This window comes from Furipterus horrens, unplaced genomic scaffold, assembly GCF_987537825.1.
Source record: "Furipterus horrens unplaced genomic scaffold, mFurHor1.1.pri manual_scaffold_8, whole genome shotgun sequence".
Taxonomy (NCBI): Eukaryota; Metazoa; Chordata; class Mammalia; order Chiroptera; family Furipteridae; genus Furipterus; species Furipterus horrens.
The window spans coordinates 91763176-91788754 of NW_028327178.1; the positions used below are offsets into that span (position 1 = coordinate 91763176).

Here is a 25579-nt window from a genome sequence, read left to right on the forward strand (position 1 = left end):
AAACACCAGAACACCTACAACTTACTAGGCACTGCTTGTTCTGGCACTGGGAACAGAACTCTTCTCAGTGCTGATATCTAAGTAGGCAGGACAGTATTTTACAGTGGGCAGGGACTTCTGAAGTATGGATGTGAGCCAGGAAGATATCTTAAAACAAGCTTAAGCTTTTCTGTAAGTGGGGTTGGGTATGGAATCAAGAATATTTTCCAAAGACTAGAGATAATCACATGTTTATGTGCACATGAAAATGCACATCAGCATACTAAAACAGGTACTCGTGGAACTTGTTTATCTAATCTCAAACTTTACCACGGAACCCTTTTTTCCCCCTTTACATGATTAGGAATATTCAACACTGCTGACACTTTGGAAATAGTGGCCTAGTTCTTCTCACAACTAGAACATGATCAGAAACCCTCAAATTATTTTGTTTCGCTACAGAAGATTCCCTCCAACTGAGCCGTGGCTGGTGTGAGATAGTAGGTAGGCAAGAGACTGATGCTACTGTGAATGGGTAACAACCTAGGGCAACCCACCATTTTGAATGGGTCTGGCAGTCATCCAATTAAAAAAATACTTCAACTAGACTATCTTAAAGGGTCAGGATCAGGTCAGAGAATCTGCTTTGAGAATGAAGTTAAGGATGGGTTGAAATTGCCAACAGAACTGTGCCAAACTGTCATCAAACTATAAAGTCCCATGTCTTCCCCTAAAGGGTCCCCCTAAATGAAAACACATACATACACACAAAAGCAATGGAGCACTAAGTACACAAGAGGCACTGATTCTTGCTTTATTCACGCAGTAACATCCAACATTGGGAATTGTGTGGGTGTAGATACAAAAGGAAGATGGCATTATAAACAGCAGTTGAGTTCAGGGCAGTGATGGCAGCTCAGCCTGTTTGAAGGAATACTCTGCTCCCTCCACCACTTTATGGCCAAAGTGTTTTACAACACCTGGCTTGTACTTTAAAATTAAGAGTCACAGTGATTAAAAACAGTGTGGTCAAGACATTCAGGACTTAGTGACTGGCTGCTCCTGAGACGCTTAGGATTAGTGTTGCAACAAGAAAGTAGGAGCAGCGTTATGCCCTTATCCTTGGCAAGTGTGTGGAAGGCAGATCACAGCAGACACATAAGATGATCTTTTCCCCATGCTCAATGGAGAAATACCCTCTCAGCCAAATCCTCAGAAGGCAGAACTGGAGGCACCAGAAGCACCACTCAGGTAGCATTACCTCTTGGTTTTTCCATGGTCACATTCAAGATACTTTTAATACAGAAAATAGAAAAACATATGTGGTGCGTCTTTTCAAACCCAGAACACAAGCTGGGGAAGAAAAAGAAAAACTTCCTCTAGTATCACGGTTTATTCTCAGAAGAGTTCTCTGTACTGCACATGCCACATCTCTTACTCACCAATATGAGACACACTTCACAGCTCTAAGATGCTCTTTGTGGCCAATAAGGAGAAAATTCAAAGGAGGCAGGGTACCTAGCACCTTATATTCCCTCACGGTGACAGCTGGAGGAATTAGCAGTGAGGTAGTAGCAACAATCCTCACATAATGAAAAGAATTTCAATTCTATGTAATATATACTGTCCTCCTAAATCTTATGCTCCAACCACCCTCTCATGGGAAGCTGTGTATACTTTATGTATCTCACGAGAAGCTGAGAAGAAATGGCAGTCCAACGGGAGCCACTACCAGCGTCCAGTTTCTTAGGACAAGGAATGTAGAAACCGCCAGAGCCCAGGCACAAACTGTTTTTGCTGAATTCATTAAGCACAATTTCTATAGAAAAGAAAACTGAAGAACAAACCAAATTGGAAGAATCGCTGTTATAATAACTTTAATTTATCTTGCATTTTACAGAAGTCTATGAACGATTTTTAAAAAGTACCGCCTTACCCCATCACGTTTCTCTGACAGTTGTTAAAGGAGGCAATGAATATGTCAACAGCTTGAGCATCGGCATCTTGCAAGGATTTCAGACCAACCAGCCACACGCCAAAGAGCTTGGCAGCTTTTCTATCTTGTTTTAATACAATGGTATATCCACTCTGATGGTAAACCTGTCCAGCCAAATTTCCACAACTTTGTAAAATCAGTGGTGATTAGCATATTAGTTAGCTTTGGCACGGAGCTGTGCTCGCTTGCCCGTGACAGCCTGGAAGCCGGTTTTGATGCTGGCAACAGAGCATCGAGAATGACAAGTTTCACACTGTAAGAAATAGAGTCGGGTGTCCTTTTGCAGGATTGTATCAGGTGATCGGCACGTGTGACAGGTGACGTATTCCTCTGCAGGAAAAGCAACATACAGAATTACCTGGTGGCCACAGTGATGCAAAGGTTTCTTCCCTCTGAAACACTTCTACACTGAACTCCACAAGCCCAGGCTGACACCCAGACTGAGGAAACTTAGCTAAACTTATTAGTAAGTTTATAGCCAAACTATTCTAGGGTATGAAAACACAAGCTGTCTGCTGTGATGCTTCAGGTACTAAACCTTGGGTTGAAAAAAAAAAACTCCAAATGTCCAAGGAAGCAAGAATGCTTGCCAGATGCCTACTCCTGGTTCTTCTACAGAACAGCCACTGAGAGGAACCTTATTAGCTTTCCCTAGGTGAGAAGAGACCTGCAAATTTTAAGTGATGAGGAAAACAAAGGCAGACCAGGTCTGAATGCTGACAGGTTTCTCTAGCTTGGCCTTCAGCCTGGACCTTCTTAGGAAATCCAAACCCTTCTCCCTGCACCCCTAATCAGCCACCAGAATCCACCTCCCCGTAACTATCATTTTCTCTCATCCTTTAAGGCCAGCCTTTCCAGCTCCATTACAAACCAATGGTTCTCCGCAAAATAATACAGCCTGATGAGAACACTTCAGAGTGATGTACTCAGATTAAATTATACACTTACTGATATATCTTCTCAAAACATTTTCTATCTGTTTTTGTTGGAATCTTCCTTTGATTACAAGTTGGTTATTACCATCTATAGAACCACTATGAAAGAAAACAAAAATATCTCCATTATTACAGTTTTTTCTTGTAAGGAACTGCATTCCAGAAACTTTAATGAATTTAAAATATATTCAAGCCCTGGCTGGTGTGGCTCAGTGGACTGAGCACCAGCCTGCGAATGAAAGGGTTGCCAGTTTGATTCTCAGGTCAGGGCACTCGCCTGGGTTGCAGGCCAGGTCCCCAGTTGGGGGCATGAAAGAGGCAACCAAACACTAATGTTTCTCTCCCTCTCTTTCTCCCTCCCTTCCCCTCTCTAAAAATAAAATCTTTTTAAAAATGCTATTAAAAATACGTACATACATATATTTTTTTCAATGGCATAGGATAAGTTCTAGAAGTAGTGCTATACTACCTGTTTCTCAAAATTTATTTTTAATTGAGTAGTTGGTACCTGATGACCTATCCATATTTCCTAACAATCCAATTTCTATCAGCTAAGTCTCCAGCAACAAATCAGATAATAACTGATTTTCAGTCTAAAACAAATTGATTCCTTAACTGTGTGTGATGGCCCATTTATCCAACTAGAAAAAAACATACTTTTACTGAATGCTTACCATGTGCAGAGTAGGATCTATCCTTAAAAATTCTAAGCACCAACTACAGGGGTGGGCAAAAGTAGGTTTACAGTTGTTCATATGGAAAATAGTACAATAATTAATAATAATATAAAAGTAAACTTGATGAAAATGTCCTAAAACTGATTGTAATGATTAATTATGTGAACAATGAATTGTACCTTTAAATGTGTGAAATGTATCTATAAAACCGTTAAACCCTCAAGTACAGTTAAAGTCACAGGCCACACATTGTCAATGAGGCTTAAAGAGAATTTTTTTTAATTGAAGCTGATTATAAACACTTTGAAAGACCAAAGCTCTAGGCTACACGTTATTTGTTAAAAATTAAAATCGAAGTGAAACAAAATTCAGCCAGGTAGTGTTAAATTTCTACTTGTGCCACAGCTCAGTGTAAAATGGCTTTTGCAAGAACCTCTCCTGTGATTCTTATACTATAAGGGTTTATTATTATCCTCCATGGACTAGACCCCTTAATCTCCAGGTTATGGTGATATTCACTGCTTGATGTAGGAAATTTTTTTCATTCACTGCCAAAAGAAATTGAATTTTTTCAACAACCCTGTATTAAACCCACTGACCTTAAGTTCACTGGTCACAATGTTTCAATTTTACCCTACCTCTTCAAAAACTAAATTATTCTGAGAAGTAGGAAAAACATTGCTAGTTTTCACTCCTTCATTAGTTTATATAAGTTAAAAATAAACAATGATTATGTAACAAATTTATAATAATTCTACAACAGAGCCTACATAGTCAAGTAAATTACTCCTTAACCCCACAGCAAGTGTAGCAGATTCCAACAAACTGAGTTTAAAGACTAGGAAGAAAACAACCTTAGTTAGTCTACTGCCAGCAAGGCACAGAATTACGTCGCTTAAGAACTCGAGCTCCCAAGAGAGGCAGACCTGAGTTTGCACATTGACAGTAGCATTAACTAGCTTTGTGACCAACTACAACTTCACTGAACTGGTTTCCAAATCTTTAAGATGCATAATATTAGTTACTACTAATAGTTCATGGAACTGTTATAAAGACTGAAATGGTACCCAAGGCTCTCAATATGTGTTAGTCATCACTCTTATGCCCTCAATCTACTTATTTTTCAAGGGACAGTTGGATTCCTAGCACTTATGGTCAAACTCCATGCGTTCCTGGCACCCCTGAATGGGGATGGACTGGGACCTTCAACAGGTCAGCCCTTAAGACAGAAAAGTAACTAATTAGGGATCCCTGTTTCAATGTTTCTCCTGTGCCACTCATCAGTTTATAAGCTGTATTCCATCAGTAGCCTATTAACAATTTAGAAAATAAATTCTGACCTAAGAAAATGACTTTGTTTGAAATCTAATTAATTTCCTCCATAAAGACCCAAGAATCCACTTAATGACAGGAAACTACACATGGCAGTGCCATGGTCTTCATTTTGGTGCCAGCAGGCCTATTCAGATAAGCCACCATTAATTCAGTTTCCTATTCCCAAGCAGCCAAGCTCTCCCATAGAAATAAACTGATTTCCTTCTTTCAGTGGCCCAGAAGTTCCTCTGATAATCAGGTGAATTTTTTTTTTTTCCCTGTAAACATATCCTTTTCAAATTAAGAAAAGTTCTTATGAAGTGTCCAGTAATAAATACTGTACATAACTACTGTATATATAAATGTGAATATAGTTTCTTACCTTGTACCCAATTCAGCCAATAAAAATGCAAGGAGATGTTTGGGCTGACGATGTAATCTAAAAAGAAAGTGGAATATGTCAACTATCCTCTATGGAAATCTAACCAAACTTCTAAAAAACCAACTTGTTCACTGTTTTAATTTTTAATTACTCTGCTATTAGGTGGACTTTAGTGCACAAGGTCATCAAACTCTGAAATAAAGATATATGATACATTTTAAAGCCCATAAAACAATATTACATGTTATTTATAAATACTGTACATATATATGTAAATAGAAACATGGACAGGAAAGGTAAACACCAAATTTAGAGGAAAATACTTTTTTCTGGGAAGGAAGATGAAAGAGATACAAAGATGGCTTTAATTGTAACTGTAAAACACTCTTTGTAAAGAAGTAAAAATGTCTGAAGCAAATGTGTCAAAAGGTCAAATACATCTAGCCAATAAGATACCCTGGGTGTGTGTTATGCTAATCCCTATATATTTCCTGTTGGAAAACTTTTTTTTTTTTTTAATGGAAGAGAGAAGCATTTCATGGTAGCATAACGGCAGAAACACAGAAAACAGCTTAAATATCCACCAACTGGGGAGTGCTTAAATAAATTACAGTACATCCGTTCTATCCTGCACTTAGAACATGACAGGTCCCCACATACCAAAAAGAAAAAAGAAAAAAAGACATACACATATAAAATGAAAAACTCAAATGCAACTCAAAGCCATTTAATACAGTATTTTCACTTTTTAACTGTACTCACTTGGCACTGTTTGAACTTGTTCTGATAGCCAGGTACTATTACAATTTTAAAGACAGTTATTTTTTTCGCAAAACGTAGTGAGTGAGGGTTGGTGAAAATATAATGAACCAGGTAAGCGCCCCCATTGCTAGGGGAGTATAAATTGGTACAAGCTTGCTGGAAAACAATTTGCCAATGTTTGTTACAAAAATACCCATTCCTTTGGACTCAATTCCATTTGGTACTTTTTGCCCTAACAGTCTATTCTGAGTCACTGGCAAGATACATGTATAAGGATGTTCTCTGTAGCTTTGCCTCTGATAAGGAAAACCTGGGAGCAACCATGTCTAACTAAAAAACTGATAGAATATGTTGTGTAGCTACTAAAAACTTTTATGAAGACTAATGACCTAAGTTTCACGATATGTTAAGAGAAAAACAGGTTTAAAACCAGTATACCTTTTAAAATGTATGCATAAAACTAGCTAAACATAAAAATGTTAAACTATAATTACCTATCTCCTTTTTAAATTTTTTTTTTTCTTTTATTCTGGAGAGGGAGGAGGGAAGGAGGAGGGAGAAAAACATCAATGTGAGAGAGAAACATTGATCAGTTGCCTCTTCCACACACCCCAAATGGGGACCATACATACAACACAGGCCTGTGCCCTGTCCAGGAACTGAACCAGCATCTTTCAGTTTGCAGGACGATGCCCAACCAACTGAGCCACACAGGCCAGAGCTGATTACCTACCTCTTAAAACCTACAATTTTCCATTTTCTTTACCGTGTCTTTTCTAATTTTTCTATAATGAGCTTATACTGCTGTCATCAGCAAAAAAAAAGTTAAAATCTTTTTAAGTAACGCCCATAAGCAATAAAGACAAGTGGTTATCTCTGGGTGATGGAATTTTTAGTGATTATTTTCTTTTTTTGTTTACCTGTTTTCCCTTTATCTGCAACACCAGGTTTCACTTATGAAATTAAAGAACAAACAGTAGATAAGGTCAGCTGCCCTAAGGAATCTGCCAGAAAAGGTGTGGCTGAGGAGCTGAAAAGAGCCAGGCCCAGAGAGTGAGTGTGAGGGAGGCATGAAGTATAATGGAATGTGATGGTACTTAAGAAAGCTGAAATCTCTTCCTCTGTGTCTTTGGCAATGACCATTCAAGGAAGAGGCACAACAAACTTAGCCACTTTCCTGGAGCTCACTTGGCAGGCCCAACCCTAGCCTCCTTTTCTATCTTCCTTGGCTCGCCAGGCTCACTTTTCACTCCATCTGGTTAGGATCCACTCTCACGCATGAGTATGAATTGGCTTCTCTCACCTCTGGATGTCTGATAAACCCTGAGACCTGTGAGTAGGAAAAACTGATAGACTTGAACTCTGACCTCCCTCAACCCAACTGACAGCTGTACATTCTCTTTCTACCTGCAATAAAGTCCTCAACGAGGACCTTTCACATAAACTCCACTAAAAATCTGGCATTTGGAATGGAGATTCTCCATTAACCAACTTACAGTTTACAGATATCTGTAAAGTTGACAAAAGAAGTTTTCTTGGTTCCTACTCGGACAACCTGTGGAGGTTTCATGACAAATTTCCTTTTCTCTCCAGCAACCATGTCTGGGTTCTTTTCCCTCATGATGTTGAACACTCGATTCAGTAGCTACAGAAATAAAGTGGTATTCAGGTGCATTCTTATTAATAGTGGAGTAAACTTTAATCTTTGCTTTACCTTTAAACAGTGCAAACTTTACTTTTTACTAAATATACACACACATCACCACATTCTAGTTGCTCCATGAGAGCAGGACTCACTTCTCAATCAGGATCTGATCTGTTATGAATGCTAATTACTTATTCATAGTTAATGAACAAACCCCTACTAATTCTGCTACTTCTATGGGAAAAGTAAGATTCAGGAAAGCCCAAACAAGCAAACTCCAGGCTCTCCTGGCACCAAATTAGCCATTTGCTCTCCCACTGCTCCCCCCTCCCATTCCAGGGGACTCTACCTCCATGTCCTTACAAGTTCACAGATTTGGATGGGAACCGTGAACACTGCAATTACTGCCACACTCTGAGCAGGCTGCCCCATATGAAGCTATGTGACCTCTGAGTCTACTTCACTATCAATCAGTCTGTTGTTCAATGGCCCGTCCAATTCAGGTAACATTTATCTTGCTTTTCTTTGAGTTCTAGTGAATAGCTTCACCCCTTTCCATAACAGAATTTGTCTTACCTCCTCATATGTGTAGTCTCTTTCTGAGCCTGCCCAAGCAGGGCCTGTCTGGTTACTGAATGAAATGCCATCGTCTTTTTTGTTGTCTTCATCTTCTAAAGCTACAGATAACAAAGACTAAGAATGAGGGGCAGAGGCAGATCTACAGAAATGGAAGCATCAAAGACCTGTCTTCCCTCCCAGAACTGCATTCACAACAGCCTCCAATGCAAAGGCATAAAGTTTTACAAACAACCTCTTATTAAAGACAGGGATCTTTCGATAATTAGAGAAAAAAACATCCAACTGTTCTGAAGCACTTAAGACACAACTACATCCATAAAAAAAATCTGCTGACTACAGTAAAGCTCTTTAAAGACACTATGGCACTTAGAAACTAATAAAGTAGCACTTTTAACAAAAACCTTTTAAATAATTTTAAACATTTAAAATTCAGTTACAGTTAATTTCCCCAATCTCCTTAATTCACACGATTTAATCACAATTGTCAAATTCTTCCCCCATGAAATCTTTCTTTTTGGCTTCCATAATCAGGTGGAAATAAGAGCCAAGAAAAATAAAGAAGGGACCCACCTATGAAAGAGAGTAGGTAAAAGGCTTGAGTAACCTAGAAACAAGCTGCTGAGACCCCAATATTACCTTCGTCTTTCTCTAGAATTTCATCCTCATCTGGGAACTTGACATTCTTCTTCTTCTTCTTTTTATTGCCAAGCATAATGTCAAGGTCATCTTCTGGTTCAGCTGGTTCTTGAGCATCACTTTCAATCTTAAGATCCTAAGAAATTAAGACAAGAGTTTAAATGTTTTGATACTAAGACTTCAAAAAGAAAAGGGGGGGGGGCTGACATCCTTTTAAAGGAAAAAAAATTAAATATTCAAAACTGAAGTAACATATAAGATATGCCTCTCACAGGTGAGCCAAAATGGCTCATTGTGTCCGTCATTTACACTGGAAATTCAAGACAGTTTTGTGGGATCTTTTCCTTTCACTTATTCACCAGCATTGGGATCTTAAAATTATCATCCATGTTTCCAAACCAAGCCACTGTCAAAATCACCTGGGATTCTTAAATCTTTTGACTGACAATCTTTAGCAGAAACAGGTCAGGAGTATTTTAAAGAAGTTCCTAAGTATTCTGATGCAATCAGTCTGAGGGTTTTCTCCTCTGGACACTGAATACATGGTGTTTTCCCATACCAATTCTTCAACTATCTGATACTAACTAGGTGAACTATGATTCATTTCAATTCTGAAACTACCTGTAGTTACTGACAGACTCCACGGGTTTAAGAGCTCAGTCCCACAAGATTGTCCTCACTTCACAGGCCAGTCGCAAGTAGAGTGGGTCCCCAGGTTACCTACACACATTTCTGACTTGGCTACAGTTTCAGAGATTCCCACAAATCCCTCCCTGCAAAGCTGATTATTTGCTAGAATGACTCAGAACTCAGGAAGCACTTAACTATTATCAGTTTGTTGTAAAGGATGCCATGCAAGAACAGCCAAATGGAAGAGAAGAATAGGGAAGGAAAGCTGGTGCAGAACTTCCATGCCCTGTGCAGGTATGCCACTCTCCCAACACCCTGATTTGTTTGCCAACCATGAAGCTCTCCAAACCCCATCATTTAAGGAGTTTTTATGGAGGCCTCATCATGCAGGAATGACTAGTTAAATCACTGACCACTGGTGATTGAACTCAATCTCCAATCCCTTTCTCCAGGGAGGAGGTAGGGGTTAAGAGGTGAGAGTGGCTAGGTGTATATGAAAATTCCAATCATCTAATCATGGCTTCATCTTTCTGATGACCTATTCTGAAGCTATGCAGGAGCTCCCTGCTACCAGTCATCTCAAAAGATACTTTCATCATTCCAAAGATTCCAAGGGTTTTAGGAACTATGTGCCAGGAACCAGAGACAAAGACTAAATACTTTTTTATTATATACCACAGTCAACCTTGCAACCAGATTGCAAAGAGGTCTTTGAGCATCACTTCAATAGATGACATCACTGAGGAGAAAGGCAGAACCCATGGAGAATTAGGATCATATGATGAATGGATGGAGACAAGGTAAAGGTTTATTGTTAAGATTAGTTGCTATAGTCATATATGTAAATAGGGCATATCACAACCCAGAAATGAGTCATAAAACCCCAAGAAGAGCAGAAAGGCCAAGTTTCAGTCTCCAATATCCTAATAAATCCCTCCTTTCACCAACTTATCCAGCTCCCCATCCTGAAATGTGCTGTCAACATTGCCTATCAATATCTACTTGTGTGTGCCTACATACTGAACCAGTCTGCAATGGCTATAGTAATTTCAGAAATCTTATGTGCAGAAAAGTTTAAATAGTAAATAGCTCAGAGTAAATGAAGCTCAGCTTTGAGGTCACATATCCAGCTGTGTAGTCTTAGTGCCACATTTAGCCACCAAAGACTAAACAGCCTATGTATATTAGCCAGATAACATACAAACAAGAAACCAGTTATTAACCTAGTCTCTAAGATGACAGTCAATGAATGAGAAATTCGGATACGCCAAATATAAATTAGCACACACCAGCCAGCTTTCTAGTCTTATGCAATTATTTTACTCCCAGAAGATCTACTTCCAAACTGAGGCTAAGTAACTCCTGGTGAAAGACAGAATAGCAGTGTTTTCCAAGAGTTTTCAAAAGCCCTGTGACGGTCTGAAAATTCAGGTGGGAGAGTAACCCAAGATCTTAACACTTAACATTCATGCCTTGACTGGTAAGGATATTTCTACCGACTTCTTATGTTATGACTTCAGTAGCAGAGAAAAAAGTATCCAATCAATAACAGTAGAGCGTATATAAGTGATTCTTAAGGACAAAAGCTACAAAAGTATCAACCAAAAAACACTTTGTGAACCAAGATTTTCTATGGCACATCTCCGTGTCATTTTGTTATTCAGAACATTTTAACCTCACTTGTTCAGTATAATTTGAGCATTTCTCTTTTTCTCAATTTCCTTGCAACAGTAGGAAGAGAAGACAATCCCCAAACAGGGAGAGAATAAGATAAATCCAGGTAAAATCATCTTGTTCTAAAGGACTCTAAATATCCTAGAAAACAGGAAAAATATTCATTTCAGTACCTCAGCAATTAGCACACAATACCTGATGACTCGCTTTACTCACCAATACATATTTGCTGAGTTAACCAGGTCATCAAAATTGTGAGTTTCCAAAATTCAGTGAATTACTATATACATTCCCTGCTACATATGGGATATTCCTTAAGTTTGAGCAAATAAACTATTTACCAAAGAAAATTTTGGGTAGAAGACACAAAATGGGACCCTTGGTGTACGTGTATGTGTGTTCTCAACTCCTGCTCTTTCTCCATGTATACATAAAACTACTATAATCCTGAGTTTTATAAACAAATGTGAAAGCTCTGCTCAAGGTTCCTGGACAGGGTCTTTAAAAGGGTAGCTCTAAGTAATGGAAGAACACTTTCAGTTAATTCCTCCATCCATCCTATTAACCTACCCACTCATCCATCTATCTACTTCTTCAAAAGAATTATGAAATATTTGTATTGGAAATTGATCTGACATTAAGACAACCTACAAGATCAGAGAACTCCATAAAAAAACAGCCTGAGTGCTCTGATTCTCCTATAGGCCATTAAGATCATGGGCCACCAAACACCACAGGGGGGTTCATTTGCCTGCTCAGAGGTCCACATAAAATTTGTGTATCTTCAACATGCCACCGAAGTTTAACAGAGGAAACCATCAGAATATTTGCTTCACAGGATTTTTCACTTACTGAAATATCTCTCCCTCAGCCAATCTCAGTATAGTTAAAGACAAAGAGCATTTTGTAATCATTTTGCAGGTACACAAATACGATATGTAAAACCTAAATTTACATCCCTTTATAATTCCTTTAAAATATGTCAGACATAATGACCCTAACAGCGGTGATTAAGTACTTAATAAAAGCAATGCTAATAAGATATGAGACAAAGAGGGAGAAACATCAGCCAGTTAGCAACCTTTCAAGAGGTCAAATTTTACCTTCAATAAGAAAGCAATACTACCTTTACACCTTCTTCAGCCTCATCAATATCAAATATCTTTTTTGTTTTTTTCTTCTTTTTCTTTTGATTAAAGAAGTTCAAGTCATCTAGATCGTCAGAAGCATCTAAAAAGACAGGTAATTGAAATGATCAATTATTAACTGCAGAAAGCAAAGCATCCAATTATGAGTTAAACCAACATTTCAGCTATCAATAAATCAAGGCAACATAATAAAGAGATTGAGTATTAATTAGTACCATGGATTCTTCCTCAACCACAAAGGCTATGGTTCTGAGAAACACAATGGCAGGTCGACTCAAAGCTTTGTAGGAAAAATGTGGTTAGGGAATCATGTTGAGAGTATGAATCTGATCATATCGTGCCTCATTGTTTCCAAGACAAAGTCAGGGTTTTAACACAATTTCCAAGGCTCTCCAGCTTTATCTCTTCAGTTCTGCTTACTAGCTCATCTCCCATACCTCAATCCCTGGTCCCAGCCCAAATGAACTACTTCCACTTTAGTGTAGTCTCTCACCTCTAACCCTTCCCATGGAACCTTCCAGGTAGCTTACCTTCAATCTTGGTTAGAAGTTACTTCTACCAAAAAGCCTTCTCTAAGCCTATCTATCTCTCCTTTTTCTCAACTGTGTACCCTCTGGGTGCTTCGATAGTACTTTCTGTCACCCCAGTGGAGGTATTTAACAGCTTGCTTATCTGTCTCCCTATTAAATACTAAGGGGCTATGCCTTGTTCACCTAAATCCTAGTGCCTAACTCTAAATGCTATTACATCAGTCAATCAACAAAAAGCCTTATAAAGTATTTCACATTCTTTAAATAAGGCTACAATATGAATAAAATTTTACCTATCGTTAGTGAGAAATAGTGGGTTCCGTTCAAAAAGTTTTCCTTTTGTTCTGCCCTGTTGTATACTAGGACTATTTTAGGATCCCTCAGCTACAAAGATTTTTTCAAGGAGCCGTTTTAGAGTTCATTTTGTCTTATTACAAGAATGACTTACTTCCCAATTTTGTTTAAAACATATGAGAGGAGACTGAATTTATTTATAAAAAACTATTTTATTCTTACTGTTTAAACTTCAGTCACCTTCAAACTACTCTCCATTTGATGCAATACACCTATTGAGACATTTTTTTCTACTGCTCAAAAGTTTTTGAACTCGTCAATTTTGATGCCTTTTAGTGCTTCTACCGTTTTTTGTTTCACCTCTTCCACACGGGCAAAACATTTCCCATTGAGGACTTTTTTCATCCAGGGAAACAAAAAGTCGCTTGGGGCGAGATTGTGTGAATAGGGAGGGTGGGGTATAGGGGTAATGCTGTTTTGGGTCAAAAACTGCTGAACATTCAGCATGGTGTGAGCAGTGCATTCATGGGGAAGAAGTGTTGAAGTCTTCAAAAAAAATTCACTGAACCCAAACGCAGCCTGGGAGGCTACGTTTGGGTTCAGTGAATTCCTAGAACACTCACCTCGCAGGGAAGCCTCTACTACAAGGGGCCTGCCCTCCAGAAGATAATTCTGTTTTTTTGAGAGCCTCCCCTCTTATACATGACGCTTAGCATGACAGATGTTCAATGAATGTCAGTTCTCTCCATCCCCTGAACAGCATCTTATATTCAACAGACATTATGTTTACTAAATCATTTCTTTCTAATAGTCAAATGGTATCTCTGTTAAAGTACAAGAGTGGATAACTAATGATAATGTTGTCTAAACTGAAACATTAAAAAAATAATTTTAATATCTTCTATGTTTTCAGACTCACTAAGACACAAAACTGCCTATTTTGGTCCTATTTCTTTCTGCCTATACTCAAATCAACCACTCTTAAAATATGAAAAGAGACCTGACAGGTTAGACTGGAAAATCAGCCCTGTAATGACAAGGTTTTGTCATCTCTGCCACTTGTGGATACAGTGAGAACTTCCCTGTGTCTATCAGAAATCTGGTAAGGAAGGTCCAGTGCACACAGACTGACTGGATGGCCTCAACTTTCGGGAACAGCCTCATCAGGCTGGGAGGTCAATGTATGCCAAAATCTAAAACATCAATGGAAGAGAACCAGGTCCTTCAGCAAAACAGTGACTCTCACATTTACCACTGACCTTTTTTCCTACTGTCCTCTTCATCAGCTTCTACATCTTTGTCCTCAGTTGGCTCTGGCTCCACTTCTTTTGTTTCTGAGGGCTGGGTTTCTTCTGTCTGGGCATCCCCTTCCTCATCTAACATAAAAGGCTTCTTCTTCTTCTTTTTCTTCTTGCTCATAGTAGGATCAAAAATCATCTGTTTCAAAGACAATAAAAAAGGGACCAAGTAATTTTTTTAATGATGTTCATATTCCAAATATGCAGTATCAACACATACTCTTAAAAGAGTATTTGATGCACTAAAGTATCAAAATTAGGATAAAAAAGTCCACCCAACCTTCTTTAAACTATTAAACATAGGGAAGAGGTAGAGACAGAGGGTGTTCCTTAAACATGTGCATCTGTCTTTCAATTTGTAAATTATCACAAGACACAGGAACTTCGCTTTTAGTTTCATGAGCAAATGTGGAGACTTCATGATGAATTAATCATGGAACTTAGGGAAGGGACCTCTGCAGCAACCTATGCTACTTCTCTCACTTGGTGGATGAGAAAACCAATGCCTAGGCAGGTTATTCACATTTACTTAAGGCTGACAACCTGCATGCGGTTGCTACACCAGGAGACTTGACCTAATTTTTTTAAGTGGTTTTAAAATTTTATCCTGACGTTCCGACAAATCTTTGAGGAACCCATCAGCAACCCTTCATATAGCAAATCTGTATCTGAGTAAGAGAAACTTCTACACAACCTTTTACTCTGCTCTTTGTTTCTGGAACATTAAAAGTTTTCTTAGGTTATTTTTATCTGATGTCCACTATAGAATAAGTGAAAAACTAATTTATAACTTGTTGTAGATTATCTGTTTGTACTGATCACTTGGGAAAAATACAGATAAAGTTATTTTAGACATAATAGTTTAAATAACATACATGGCAGATGCCAGAAGAGTAGAAAAGAGGGAAGTCTTTGCAGTCAAACAGAATTGGATTCAAATCCAAAGTGTTTTTCTCTAAACCCCTTACCAATCTTTTGTCCAAATTCTACCCATTCTAGCATTTTTCCTAATGAACTGCTGTGACAGTGCAGTGAAGTGTCTGGAGCCCAACTGACTAAATTCAAATCTGACTCTGGCTCTTACTTGTATTACCCCAGCTAAGTTCTTGCCCTCTCCATGCCTCATCTATAAAATGGAGATCAGTAGCAGAACCAAAACTAAACCTCACAAGGTTAGTGGGAGGATTAAATGAATAAATAAATATAAAACACTTGACAACAGTGCCTGGCACAAAAGTACTCAATGTTAAAGAAATTATGATTTATATAATGCTTCACAGTTCATCGACTATGGTATCTCTCTTTTTTAAGATTTTTATTTATTTATTTTTAGAAAGAGGGGAAGGGAGGGAGAAAGAGAGGGAGAGAAACATCAACGTGTGGTTGCCTCTCATGCGCCCCCAAATGGGGACCTGGCCTCCTAACCCAGGCATGTGCTCTGACTGGGCATTGAACCTGTGACCCCTTGGTTCCCAGGCCCGCACTCAATCCACTGAGCCACACCAGCCAGGGCAGTATGGTATCTCTTGATTCCTATCACTGAAATTTCATCAACACAGGGTGATGTAATTTCCAAGATATAACATGAAACTCTCAAAATATTCCCCGAATTGATTTTAATTAACTTAATTTCTTTATGTTGCACATACATTAAGGAAACTGGGCTACACTGAAATCAAACTATGGTCTATAATAAGGTAGGGTAGTTATCATCTCATTCAATAGAGAAGGATCTGCAAGACATTCCAGAAATTGATACAGTCTCATTTCAAAGTTATCCTCTTCTATCTTTATAAGGATCTAACTGTATAAATGCAGTCAGTCTGAAGAACTTAATTTGGCAAACTTAAAGAAGAGAAGAACCAGAAGGAAGAGTTCCCTACTGCTAACCTACTAGGCCACAGATGATACTACATGGAGTGTTGCTATCTGTTCCAAGGAGGCAGCTACAGTTCATCCGCACTCCCTAGATATGGAGATTTGGCAAAAGGGCAGACAGCATTCCAGGCAATATAAGTTTGGTTGTCTGGCAGGGCTTACAATTCATTTATTGCCTTTTTCTTTTTTTTTCAAGAAGCTGCCCTACAATATTATCTTTTAACTGTTACTCAGCAAGACAGACCAAAGATGGGAGGGATCCTGAAATCAGAAGAGGATAGCTTCACAACTGCCTTCTTATCCTGTGGAAAACATTCATATTTAGGCCTACAGGTTAACAGTTTGGTTGTAGCCTTATAAAGGGTATGAAACATGCAGGAATTATACAACAAAATAATTAACATCTCTCTTAATTACTGTCTCTGGATACTTAAGATACACTCATCACCTCATTTTATTCACACAACGGCTCTTAAGAGTTAAAAATAAGGAAACCAGGGATCCCAAAGCAGTGCCCAAAGCAGACTTTTACCAAACCACAAGACCATGTCAGTCTTGACTTAAAAAATGGTTTTTAAAGACTTTCATATGACAACAAATTATCACATTCCAAATGTTCTGTTTATAAGACTAGCTTGAATTTGAGAAGCAAACAGTTGCTGACAGTGCACTTATGGAAAAACTGGACTCTTTAATTTTTTTAAGCCCACAACAAAGCCTTCAAAAGTTTTCCATTTCTAAATTTCCATTCAGAAACTGGGTTGCAGAAGATGAGAAAAAGGAATACCAGAAAAAATTACCCTGACAACAGCCTAAGCTGCTTCATCAAATTGGAAACCTACTCCCAAACATCATACCTTACGCAGGTGTTAACTTTATGGACACACCACACTGGGAAGGGAAGTGTAAGTTACAAAGAACCTAGAGAAGCAAGGTGAGCAGGACAAATGCCAAGTGTTGTCATCTCTGAGTGATAGGATTCTGGGAGATTTTTATTTCTTTTTGTATTCTTCTGTGTTTTGTAAACTTGGTACACCACACATTCCATTTTTAATCAGAAACTTCTTTTTTAGCTTAAAGCTTCAATTATAAACCACCTTACCATGTTGTGTGGAAGCCTGATGTTGACACCTAGTGACTAGGGTATAGTACTGTACTAAGCAATAATCTTAACTATCCACAGCACTTTTAAAAAATTGGTCTGAAAAAGAATGAATGCCTGCAGATTAGGGGATTTTTCCTTACTAAGTAGCACTCATATTTCTAGAATGCTGCTTTTTAAGGGTCTTGGTTCCACTAGGTTAAAAGAGGTTATGTTTTGGGGAATTTTGGCTTAATTGCCAAGTTTAAAAAGAAATGTGTACAGTTCAATTATTTCCATGTACAGATTTTCACTTGTCTGTAAAGAAATCAGAAGTTAAGGACTGGCCTAAGAATACTTATCTAGCCAACAGTACGGAAGAACCAGAACCTTCCGGTGTGGAAGTCAAAAGCTGGGTTCTAGTCCCACTAACTTGCAGTGTGATCTTGGGCAAGTTAACCTCCATGGGGCCTAGCTTCCAGTCTGTAAAATGAAGTTGGATCTAAAAAGTGCCAAGCTGCTTAATACTATATTGGCTTCCAAAAGTTCTCTACTGGAATGCTTGTTCTGCCATATTCCACTTCCTTTAAAACTGGATCTCAATGCTAAAACTGAATCCTCCACCCCCACAAATCTCCATGTTGATCGTTCTTTCTACCCTCTGTGGAAACTAGTTGACCTCTCCCTCCTCTAAACAGTTGGGAGCACTTTACAAGAGAAATCACACAAATAGCAGCACCCCACAGTACTTCGCACTATATTAGTACTTTATTTGTTAAAGGTCATGAGAAGCCTAGAAAATGGGAGAAAATGGGTGAAAACAAGTGAAACACTGCCACTTTCAGAACTTTTGAAAAACAGGTAGCCCAGAGCAATGTCTACCATGACCTCCAAGCAAGAACCACCTACTTCCTTTAGACCCCCAGTTTTCTCCTAAGAGAGCAAGAGCCTTCTAGTCAACTACATGGAGGAATTATTATATAGATCTGGAATTCTACTGACTCAGCCACTTACTATTTGATCATGGACATGATACGACACTCTAAGCCTCAGTTTTCTTATCCAAAAAATGGGCCTAACAATAATACCTATCTTAAGGGCTCTTGTGAAAATCAAATGACTGGAGTCCCCTCCAGAATAAATCTGAATTCCTTAATTTGGTCTTCAAATCCCTCCATAAATTAGTCACTGACTACATTTCAAGGAATTAACTCCAACCAAGTTGGACAATATTCTACTTTCTGGGAGCACCCCTACTTGCCTTCTTAACCATCCCCTTGCCCTGTGATCGGGCCTTTCCAAGAGGATATTCTAAGGATCGTTCAGGGACTACCTCAGAAGCCAATGCTCGAGAAAGCCTCGAATTTTTCCTCTTCCTTCCCTCCAAGGCCCTATAGACCAAGCACTCGAATGTTTACAGAACTGAATTATAAATTCAGGAGTGTGTATATATATATATATATATACATATATATATATATATATATTTTTTTTTTTTCTGGTGGAGAGAGCTGGCCAGGAAGAGGCAGCTCTCCCTCTAGTATTAATCAATACCAACTGATAACACTTAAAATCTAATTTCATTTTAAGCCTTTTGATTTTACATGTACCGGCATAAATATGGCGAAAACGGATTAGAGAAAATTTGCTTGGGCACAAGCACGACGGTAGTAAAAGATCCAGCCAGCTTCGCAGCCCGGACTTCCCACTCCCGCTGCTGTGAACTCTGTGAAGGAAAACTCAGCGACTCTGCCCTAAAACTTGCAGAGGTTAGTCACTTTTTGAGGCTGAAGTATCTTGCCCTCTCGTCCTATCTCCCCACTCCTTAGTCTTTTTAAGAAATAATGCTGGAGATGAGAACATGGGCGGATACCGGCCAGAACAAGCCATCCTGCAAAAGTTTTTAACGAGGGCGCTCCACCGGAGCTGAGGGAGGCTCCTCTCCGCCGCCCCGGAGCCCAGCGAGGAGTGTTGGAGCTGCAGTGTCAAATCCAAAGGAATGCCGGGGTCGCCAGTCCCAATCTCGTTCAGTCGGGGCATTAACCAGCATTCAAGCCCAATTCTGGGAGAGCAACTCAACGTGCTCTCCATTCCGGAAATGCCGGCTTCAGCGCTGCCACACTGAGGGAAACGGGGCGCGGCCAAGCCCGCAGCTCCGGGCCACCTAGGCCCGGCTGCCCCACATGGCGGCCGGCCGCTAGGCCGCAGACCGGGTCTCCCACATTGGGACGGGTTTGGCTCCGCGCCTCAGTCCCCAGCCCTAGCGCCAGGTTTAGGCCCTCACCTCGTCCCCGGACATGGCTGCGGCTCCAGTGGGCTCGGCACGGACGGGAAGTCAGACGGGTCAGCCCCAGGCCTCAGCGGCAGCACAAATCTCACCAACACCTCTCCCACCACCCACTAGACTCTTGCATCAGCGAAAGGGAACGACACCCCGCCCTCGACTCCCAAGCGTTGGAAATGCGCTTGCGCAGAGCCCGCCCGGGCGCAGGCGCGCGGAGGAGCTGACCTAGCGCGTTCTGCTAGCGCGAGTTACCCGGCGACATCGCGTCTCCAGGCAAGCCGGGACTTGTAGTCCTCCTAGTGGAGGCGGGCAATAGCACGACGGCCGCCCAGCGACCCCTGCGTATGTGTGACGTATAAGGAAGACTACCGGGAAGGCGTGTTTTGCCGGTGGTGACTTTTATGTCACCCTCTCGTGGAGTAGAGAGTTCGTGCTCTTCTGCACTGCTTGTGAAGTGACTTCGGGGCAGTTTCTCTTGGGTTAGGGCGGTGAGTGAGACACTCAGTAATATAAACCTGTTGGGGTGTTTTAGTGTTTGAGGAACTCAAGTTAGAGCTGGAGGCGCGCACCTCACTAGGGGGGGTTTACTTCATGGGAAAGTTAACCTAACATGCTGGATTTCAACTTCAGAGAAAAACCTAAAGCCTCCTCTGTAGACCGAAGAGAAAAGATGTACTCTGAGGAGAAATGGTCTGGCAGGAGGCAGGCGGACGGGAAACCTCAAAACACTTGTTTACGAATTCTCTCCTTGAATGTTGTGGGTGCATCATGCAGTTCCCCTTGAGGCATAATAATAGCAACTACGCTTTAGGGAGACCTCACTTCTGTTAATGCTTCCAGCCAAAAACCACCGAGAACACCCCTATAGTTGAACAAATTGGGCGTAATTTTTCCTTTGCAAGGAGGAAAGACACATCTCATGAAGAGGGGGCTGGAAAAATTTACAGGGTTTAGGCTTGTGTTAGGCAATTTGGGGGAAGGTTCAAAGAAACAGACCTTCTCTGGATGCTGTTAGGAGGTGGAGCTAATACTATGGTTGGGTATTTATTCATTCTTAATCTATAAAGGGAGAAGAACCGAGAGAAGCTAAGGCTATGATTGGTTAAGAAGTAGCAGTACCTCATGTTAGCCAGGGTTGGGGAATATATGGTCTTTTTGTGGTTGGAACAATGTTTTTTTTTTTTTTTTTTTTTGGTATTCAGACATGATTACAGAGTGGTTTTGTTTTGTCTTGATCCACCAGAGTCACAGAGTGGCTTTGTTTGATGTTGGTGTCCTGTGAAATTGTTTATGTTCAACAGGGCAGCATATCCTAGCTGATAGTGTCAGTCTCGCCCTCACTGTTAGGACCACTTTTCTTCTCACTGTGCTTCATGTCACCTAATATGTGTTCTCTGCTTTAGACCTCAAAACAACTGTGGGAGACCTTCCACAGGTATTTAGTACTCCCTATTGGGTACTCATCCCTAATCTAAGCAGAGACAGGTAAAATTAGGTTCCTGTCTCCAAAGAGCTCATAGCTTAGTGAGAATGATACTTTATTAGCTTCTTTTTCCAGATGAGGAAACTGTGCTTCCATGGCATTGAATAATTAGTCTAAAATCATACAGCCAGCAAAAGCAGGGAACCTGGGGAATCAAAGTCCAGACAATTTGATGCCGGTGGCTGCCACTTTACCACCTTGAAGATACGCATCCCTAAGGAGGCTGCACTACCTCCTCAGTAATCTTTACTAGTATCTATATACCAGGATTTCTCAACAGCAGCACTGTTGACATTTTGGGCCAGCTTAATTTTTTGTTGTTGGGAGTTGTTCTATGCATTGTAGGATTTTTAGCAACATCCTTGGCCTCTATACACTAGATCAGTGATTTTCAACCCTTTTCATCTTATGGCACACGTAAACTAATTACTGAAATTCTGCAGCACACCAATCTGATTTTTTCTAAAAAGGATATAATTTTGATTCATTTACACCGAACAGCTATTGTGTTGACTGTTGTCAATTTTTTATTTGACAATCTAAGGGAAAAGAGGTCAGGTTCCTTGACTAAATGGTCAGGTACTGCATGTTTCAAAAATTCTTGCGGCATACCAGTGTGCCATAGCACACAGGGTTGAAAATCGCTGTACTAGGTGACAGCAGCACTCACCCTAGCTGTGACAATCAAATATGTCTCCAGACATTAAAAATTACCCTGGTTGAGAGCCACTAGTGTATACCGTTTATCTGCTTCTGGGTCTCTGACAGGTAACAAATATTTGGAGCACGACAATCCCCAATTACTTTGGGAAGGCCTTGAAGAGGAGAGAGGAAACAGTGTAGCTGAAGTTTTTGGAAAGCCTTTTTGACTAGGAAAATAAAGACTGAAACAAGACAAATGAAATGAGGGGTGTGGAACAAAGGGAGAAAAATGATAGAAGTGGAGAGGAGCTCATAGGAAATCAACCTTAAGTTATACAGTTCACACTAATAAAGTTAATTCACGCTAACAAAGAATCACAAAGTCTTAATGAGGCCTCTTGTACCTCCATTCTGTTTGGGAAATGCTGGTATGCTTGGTAATCTTGAGCACTTATGTGAAAATACTTATTTTCCTTATAACATGGTACCAGGCATGGCCCCCTGCCTAAATTGACTACTTGCAACAGACTTTCTTCATAGATTTATCCAAAGGTAGTAGTTTGTTTTCCAGGGAAAGCCAAAATTTCTTGGGGAGTTGGCAAAAGTCACAAAGCAATGGTAGCTAAGCTTTTCCAAATCATCATTTGTAGTTTCCTAACCTCTTTCATCTAAGAATCTCTGCAAAATATAGGCATTTATTCATTTCTTCCAATAATGGTGAGGGAGAGCATTGTGGTTTTCTTGTTTTATAGCTACAAAAGCCAAGTTTTATGGAGTCCACAAAAAATAGTGAGAAATCCAGAAATAGACTACTGTATTGGAATCTTTACTCTGGGCCATTCTTGATGCTCAGCACCACCCCAGGTCTCCAGCTGCCCAATAGTAAGCAAATGACTATAATCCTTCAATTGTATACTAAATCTTATGTTTTCATAGGCTTTAAAATATTCCAAAGTCTCTTCATTTGACCCATAAAGTAGCAGGCCTATAGAGACTATGACTTGAAATTAAATAGTGACAGTACTTGAACCAGAACCCAGATCTCATGATTTACATACTCCCTTTCTGATTCACTCTAAAAGGTGATAACCATCTTCTTGATAAATTAGCAGCATCTTAGAAAGAAGGGATTCAGCACACATAGACATACTCAATACCTTGGATTGTCACTACTCCTTGTCCATCTTTCTGCCTTGCTCTTGAGAGACTTAGTAACTCCAACAACCCAGTACAGTGTCTAGAATTTATTAGGAGCCCAATAAATGTTTGTTGAAAGTGCATGAATTAATATTTGAAATAAAAAATTAATTTCCTCCTTTCTTCTTTTGGATAATTTAAACCCTCCCTTTTTAAATGTTTGAGGTGCCATTTGCTCTTTTAAAGCCTTTTCTAATCAGCCCGGCCTGATATAATTTAACCCTTCATGTAATACTTATCATTTTGACTATGCTATCTTGAATCATTATTTATTTTTAAAAATTTTATTTCTTTCCTTTTAGAGAGAGGGGAAGAAGGGAGGGAGAAAGAGAGGGAGAGAAACATTAATCAGTTGCCACCCACAAACCCCCAACCAGGGACCTGGCCCACAACCTAGGTATGTGCCCTGACCAGGAATTGAACCAGCAACCTTTTGGTTTGCAATAGAATGCCCAACCCATATAAGCCACACCAGTCTGGGCTTGTTATTTATTTTTAAATGCATGGGTCCTTTTATTTTCAGCTAGATTATAAAATCCTTGATGGCAATGACTGTGTACTGTTGCCTCCTACAGTGTCTTAAATCTAGTAGCATCTTAGTGCTGTAAATTGTTGGTGATGTTACCCAGGGTTACTTAGTGTTTTGGCATCTCTACAGAAGACTTCAAAATTCTTAAGAAAACCACAATGAGATACCACCTCACACCCAACTTCTGGGTTTGTGTGAGGATCAAATAGAAAAAAAAAAACAGTAGCCAATTACTCTTAAGATAATTTTTTTAGTATCTTTTCCCCAGTATTCCAATGTCCCTGAGATCCTTTAATATTCATTGTGTCGCGTCTTATTTCATAACAAAATACTCCTAAAGATGCCTCAGCAATACCCTGTTACCACTTCAAAGGATATGTATGCTGAACTCTTTCAGTTTGGGCTGCTCACCTTATAATTTGGTTCCAGGAAAACAGCAAATAAACAGCTTTTATGAGGACTATTGATGACCTAAGGTGCTAATTACTAATGTAGTTTAGCATTAATTGAGGAAATACAAGGTCAGGATTTTCATGTGAACGTAAGGAAGCTGGTCCAAAATTGGCAGTATAAGAGGAAGAATTAACATCTGCAAAGTACATACTAAGTGTCAGGCCCTACAGCAGGTGTTTTACATGCATTATCTCATTTAATCCTCACAACAGCCTTATCGGGTTAATAATATTATACTCATTTTATAAACAGAAAAATGAAGCACAGAGAGGTTAAGTCAGCTAAGATCACACAATGAATGATGGAAACAGAATTCGAGTCCAGGTCTGCGTGACTCTGAAACTCATACTCTTTCTACTCTGTTACACTGCCTCTCAAAATATATCTGACTTTGCCTATTGGTAATAGTTAATGGTAAATGATATATAGATATATTAATATATTTGTATATTTATATCATTTATCTTATTTGGTCATTACAAGTAAGATAGGCTGTGTAGGAGTGATTATTACCACATTACACATGAAGAAACAGGTAGTCAGAGAATTTAAGTTACCTAACATCAACCAACCAAAAAATGATAATAACAGGACTTGAAAACAAGTATTGCAGTTCTCAGATACAGGCTGTTTCCACATCAGTGTCTTGAGAGTGGAATTTTACTTCTGAGTTTTCTGTTTTTGACATTTGTTATGGGAACAAAAGAGCGAGCATCCTGACAGTCTTGCAACTCTTGTTTTACATGGACAGATTAAACATGTGTTCATTTCTATATTTTTCTTATTCACAAATCACAGTGAGTTAATATTTTAAAGTTATCAACTCATGAGGACAAGGAGAATAAGGAAAATAATAGTAAATAAGAAATAACAAATTTTTGGAAGATGGAAAGTTGAGCTGAGAAAACAATTCCAAATGCTTGAGAGGGGAATACTAACAGGAGGCAAGCATCTTCACATTGCAGAACACTAGAATTCCAGGAATTGGAAGGAGCAGATATGTGAGGGGCTGAAAAGAGGGGGATTGGCTGAAAGTCTATATAAGAAGTTAAATTACCAGTTCCCTTCCTCATCCTGCTCAGTTAGGAAACTATCCCTCCATCTTGTTGTCAGAACCCTGGGGATTTATTCTGTGAAAAAACAATTGAACTAGGGAAGAGTCAGACTGAGATACCAGGCACAGCTAAAGATTATAGCTGGCGAGGCTGGATACCACACTGAAAGCAGAGATCAAATGAATGTCTATGTACTGAATGATTAAATTCACTCAGTCTTCTTGCTCTGTTTTACTCCAAAAATTCTAACAGTAAGACATATTCTCCAGGCAGAATAGCAGAGAATTAATTTTGGGAGAAACTTAAAATTGAATAACCCCAGAAGAAAGATGTATAGATACTGATACTTGAGGGTCTCCCCACAAAACAAAGAAGTCCCCACTTTATCATCCGATAATGAAACCCACCAACTGGCAAACTCTTCTTGTTAATACAGAGTTTCCAAATACCTTTGTAGTGACTCACTTAAATATGAAGGGACAGCAAAGGATCACCAGA

General features: G+C 39.4%; 1 protein-coding gene across 1 annotated transcript; it reads right to left on the minus strand.

Moving 5' to 3' along the window:
- Nucleotides 1–1830: 1830 nt before the first annotated feature.
- Nucleotides 1831–19888, minus strand: EIF2S2 (eukaryotic translation initiation factor 2 subunit beta). The gene is made up of 9 exons (XM_090286262.1): nt 19723–19888; nt 14441–14618; nt 12336–12439; nt 8906–9041; nt 8267–8367; nt 7542–7690; nt 5284–5340; nt 2924–3009; nt 1831–2305 (listed from the first exon to the last, which is right to left on the minus strand). The coding sequence occupies exons 1-9, from the start codon at nt 19735–19737 to the stop codon at nt 2130–2132; spliced, it is 1002 nt and encodes a 333-aa protein (XP_090142388.1). The 5' UTR covers nt 19738–19888; the 3' UTR covers nt 1831–2129.
- Between the last annotated feature and the right edge of the window lie 5691 nt (nt 19889–25579).

Bases quoted from the DNA above. Each gene is read 5' to 3' on its own strand.
- EIF2S2 (XM_090286262.1), bottom strand. The intron at 12,440-14,440 runs GTCAGTGGTAAA...CTGTCTTTTTAG, and splicing joins AGAGGACAGTAGGAAAAAAG to ATGCTTCTGACGATCTAGAT. The intron at 7,691-8,266 runs GTAAGACAAATT...TTATTTCTGTAG, and splicing joins GAGACTACACATATGAGGAG to CTACTGAATCGAGTGTTCAA.